The sequence below is a fragment of the Condylura cristata genome, unplaced genomic scaffold (genome assembly GCF_000260355.1).
Source record: "Condylura cristata isolate star-nosed mole 26May11 unplaced genomic scaffold, ConCri1.0 scaffold00027, whole genome shotgun sequence".
Classification (NCBI taxonomy): Eukaryota; Metazoa; Chordata; class Mammalia; order Eulipotyphla; family Talpidae; genus Condylura; species Condylura cristata.
Window position 1 is genome coordinate 20,604,165 of NW_004567128.1, and position 4,978 is coordinate 20,609,142.

General features: G+C 38.3%; 1 protein-coding gene across 1 annotated transcript in view; it reads left to right on the forward strand.

Moving 5' to 3' along the window:
• OTC (ornithine carbamoyltransferase) overlaps positions 1–2,640 on the forward strand; it is a 57,418-nt gene extending 54,778 nt beyond the window's left edge. The window contains exon 10 of the mRNA XM_004689945.1: positions 2,252–2,640. Within this exon, the coding sequence (XP_004690002.1) occupies positions 2,252–2,311 (60 nt within the window). The 3' untranslated portion in view covers positions 2,312–2,640. The remainder of the gene's footprint in view (positions 1–2,251) is intronic.
• The last annotated feature ends 2,338 nt before the right edge of the window (positions 2,641–4,978 follow it).

A 4,978-nucleotide genomic window follows, 5' to 3' on the forward strand; every position in this document is an offset into this window, starting at 1 on the left:
CTATCTATCTATCTATCATCTATCTATCTATCTATCTATCTATCTATCTATCTATCTATCTATCTATCTATCTATCTATCTATCCCATTGCAAATGTGAGTCACAGCATTTATAATCTCTTACCTCATTCCAAGTGAGGAGTGCCAGGCAAAATACAGGACTTCCTATTAAATTGCAATGCCAGATAAACAACTACTAATTGCTTAGATCTGTCCCATGTAACATTTGGATATGCTGGTAACTTTCAAATGGTTATATCTATGTATGTATGCATGCACACATGCCTGTGTGTATTTTAGTCTGTCTGAATTTTTTTTTTTTACTTTGATAAATCTGGAAGCTTTGCTGCAACTTGACTTTCTAAGATTTTACATTTGGAAATAATTTGACACATGTAATGACCATCAAAAGCAAAATGAAACGTGCAATATGGTGCCAATATTTTACCTGGAGTATGTTCTGATTTCAGAGTTGCTTTTCCTAATTCCTTATTGTCATTCAGATCTCAAGTTTAATGTCATTCCTTCAAGGTCTTCCTTGCTCACCCACGCTTAGCTTGTGCCACAGCCTCCTTTATCCCATTTTGGTGTCATTTCCTAAGACATTTATCACCCCTTGATAGTTTATTTGTGTCTATTTGTGCCCTGTCCTCTACTATAACATGTGCAGTGAGCTTGTCTCTACAGCAGGACCTCAAATTACAATTTGTTAAATGCTATTTGTTCTAATGTTGATGACAACGCAAAATCCACTGATGTTTGAAAACCTGGTTTCTTTCTAACATTGTACTTTGCAAGAACCTATCAACTACATTAAGTGAGGATTTGCTATAATGATCTTGACTGTATGTAGAATGATGCCTCATAAATACCTGAAATAAGTGCTCAATAGTTTTCTGTAGCATGAAGGCAAGATAAGGTATAGGTACCAGAATGCAGGTTTTGAAAATCAGGTTAAATTCAGGCTCTCTGTGTGATCTTGAGCAAATGTTTAACTTCTCCAAGCCCCATTTATTCACTTGAAAAGGAAATTCAAGTAGAAACAACTTTATAAGTTTGTGAGGCTTAAATGAAACGAGTCATCTGAATGTGACGGTTAAGTCCTAGGGACAAGCAGGTACAGCTTCACTCCTTACCAACATGTAGAAAATCCTGTGTCTGTTTCCTCCTCTGTCTTGTATAGCTCTTCCCTCCTCACACAGAAGATAAGAATGTTAACTGGTATGATGCACAGAAAGCACTTGTCACAGGGTCCAATATATGCTAACTGTCCAATAAATACATTCAATGAACACCTTTGAAATATAAGGCCCACACCCCTGGCATAGGCCAGGTATGGTGTACAGTATGGTGGAAAGAGCAAAACACACACCTGCAGGCAGGAAAACTACCTCTTGAGTGGGGTCAGAGAAATCAGTACTATCTGCTGTATTTGCTATACTCTCAGTACAATCCTTCATAGAAAAGGACTGATTTCCTTTTCTATAAATGATATAGGAGGGTGTTGCATTAAATGAAGAAGTGTGAGGCCATTTCTCTGTAGCTCACAGTAGCACCTAGCACAGCTCCTGGCAAATGTTTCTTAACTGAGTAACACAAAAGACACTAGCACCTACCCACACTGTCTGAAACATAGTAAATACTGAAGAACAGCTCATTGCTGTTTCCCGCATTATTCTACTATTGTCATTATTGTGACAGGAGTAAGAGTAAAAGTAAAAATAACCATGTGTGGCTGATGGCCTAAGGGAAGGTGTCCTTTTGGCTACAAAGTTAATGCTCTTTCACAATGACCCAGATTCACACAGCAGACATTATTCATTAACCAAAGCTATTTACTTCTATTATTCTGCATCTGATTAAACCTAAACTTCTTAAGATTGCAAGTGACCAAACCACAGTGGGAGGGATTATGTTTCTCTAAACCAGCCAATTCTTGGGTTCCACTTAGGACTGGAAAATCCAATCATAGCTGCCGCAGTGGTATCTCATTTCAATCCTCTCACCCACGTGTCCTGGAGGGAGGCCTGAGTAAGCACTGTGTTTTTGCATATATTTGGGTCAGTCTAGTTCCTCCTGACTTTCCTTTATTCAGACAAAAGTAAGTATAAGTTTGAAACTGCCCTCTTATCATTTTCTTAGGAAAACATGTTTAACTGCAGGCCTTCATAACTTTCTGCAACCCAGTTCCCCTTTCCTCAGTCCCTAGCACACTTGGTAATGTCTTTCTCTGTCTCTGTTGTGTCATCCAGGCTGTCATGGTGTCCCTGCTGACAGATTACTCACCGAAGCTCCAGATGCCAAAGTTTTGATGGTGGGATGCTTGTCAAGAGAGGAGCCATGTTCTTCAGTAACAGAAGCTAAGACAATCTAAGAAATAAACAATTCTTGATGAAGCATATAATTTTTTGCCATTGTGAAATCTTCCTTAATTTAAGTGCTGATGCACTATAATACATGGCTTGACTTGGTTTCAACTGTCTAATTCACAATTTCTGAGTTACATTTGGGTATCGTATTAATAATCATATACATTTGCGTCAACTAAACATAAAATATTGTGCTCATAACACATAATGTCTAAGCCGTTAAATGTAATCTGTGCTTATTACCTTAATAAATTATCACCCATGCTAATTTATAAGTAAACATTTACCAGGCAGTCAGCTGCTGGTAGATCTATGGGCTGTGTTTATATCCCCCAGGACCGACAAGAAGCTAAATGATCCATCTTTCTGATGTAGTACAATTTTCAGGCCAATGAGGTAGACAGATATTTACTCATAGAGGTGAATGATGGGATTCTTGGAAAGGAGCTATAATTGCACTGAAATTCTGGAGTTTTGTCCAGTTATTTGTGGGATTGAGGGCCTTCCATGAGCACATCTCTCTTCTCTGGAATGAATACTTGATATTAAAGGTCTAAGAAGCTTATGTGAACAAGTGGTCAACCACACCTAACTAGCTAGGAACATAAGATCCTTTAGAGAATGAAAGTTTTGTAGGTTCAAATTCTCCAGCGGGAGCAATTTAATTTTTTCACATTTATACTTATTATTCAGCTACTCACACCATATACTATTATTTACATAAATCTGTTTGCCACTCTTTAGCCCATTTTTTTCTCCAATTTTTTTCAAGATAATCAAAATTCGCATTGCTAGATTAGTATACTTAATTAAAGCTAGATGTCTCTCGTGGTTGACCAACATTTGTATTATTGAGTTATTATGACATAATTTGTATTTTTCCTTTTATTTTTATGGTCAACAATGCTTATTGCAGCACTTTAAAAATATTTGTTTCAGTTAGAATGCTGACAAACATATGTGAAACTTAAAAAAAGAAAAAAAAACAATGAATGGTTCATTTATATGGGGACTGTAGCAAAACCAAACAAAGGTCAAAGACACACATTAAGCCCCTGAAAAATGACTGTAGATCTGAGGCATCCAGGAGGGAAAGGAAGGAAAGTGTGTGGAGCCGTGAGTGTAAGGTGGGGGAAGAGAGCATGTGGACAATGGTGAAGGACTATGGAGAGGAGCTAGAGTGACGAGCCCTGAGGTGAGTCTTATACTGTCGAAACAGTAACAAGCCATATACAAATAAGAATTAATGGCCCTCCCTGGTGGCCCAGCGGGTTAAAGCACAGCACTTGAAGCTAAAGCCACTTCCGCGTGCGTTCGATTCCCGCCTGCCGCGGAGGTGACCACATGGCGTGGCAGACCTCTCCTGACCCGCCCGCTGCTCCCCTCAGCAGTGTACTTCGTGGATCTGCCTGTTCTGCTCCCCACTCTGTCTCTGGTGAAGCCTCTCACCGCCCCTGAGCCTCTGGCCTTGTACCCCAGTTCTGTATGCACAAATAAATAAATCTTAAAAAAAAAGAATTAAAATTAAAAAATGTATTGCACAGAGTACAAAAAAAGTCATTGCCTTTATATTCCACCTCTCTACTATTAGAAGAATCTTTCCAGGCCAGTTGGCTGACATTTGCAGCGTATAGCTGTAACTTAACTAAGTCAGTCAGAGACAAATTACAAATTAGATTTGCAATGAAGATGTAATAAAACATTTTCTTGGGGAAAAAAAATCTCATCATAATGCTACAGGAAAAATCAATTTTTCTAGTAAACATCAAAGGTGACTTTCAGGTCTATGGTAATTTATTTAAGAAAGAAAGAGTGGAGATTAGTGAACTATCTTTTTTAAGCAGAAAGTATAGGAATGTCTTAACCAGAATTTTCCTTGTGGATTGTGGAAACTTTCCCTCAAACATGTCTACACATAAAGGATTTCATCTGAGTATCCTTCCATTTCCTAAATGGTTCCCCATGGTAATGAGCTCTCATCTTTAACAGGTTATTCTTTCCATCAAGTAGAAAACAGAATACTCTTCCCTTAGTCAGAAAAAACTTGTAGTAATTTTCTTACCAAAAATGTAGTTATTTTTTACTTCAAAGAACCCCCGAATTTTCTTTATTTTTTTTTGAAGGATTTATTTATTTATGCAGGATTTATTTATTTAACCTGGGCACAGGCTAGAGGTACAGGGGGTGAGAGGACTCACCAGAGACAGAGTGGGGAGCAGAACAGGCAGCTCTACTGAAACACACTGCTGAGGGGAGCGGCGGGATAGGCAGGAGAGATCTGCTGCGCCATGTGGGTCAGCTCCCTGGCCAGTATCAAACTCATGCTACAATGGCTACAGATAGGTTCATAGTGCTGTGCTTTAACCCCTGTGCCACCAAGAGGACCCCCGAATTTTCTTTTTTAGTGTACACATAATTTAACATCCTTCTCAACCTAAACCTAATGTATTTTGCCTTTTTAACTTTTCACCTTAGGAAGATATTATTAATGAAGTATAAACAAAATGGGGGAGGGAAATTTACTATTAAAATGTTTAAAGCAATTTTTATCTCCTGTTCCTTATTGCCCTTTTTCTCATCATCCCCTTTCCTGTGTAACAAAAATTTCAG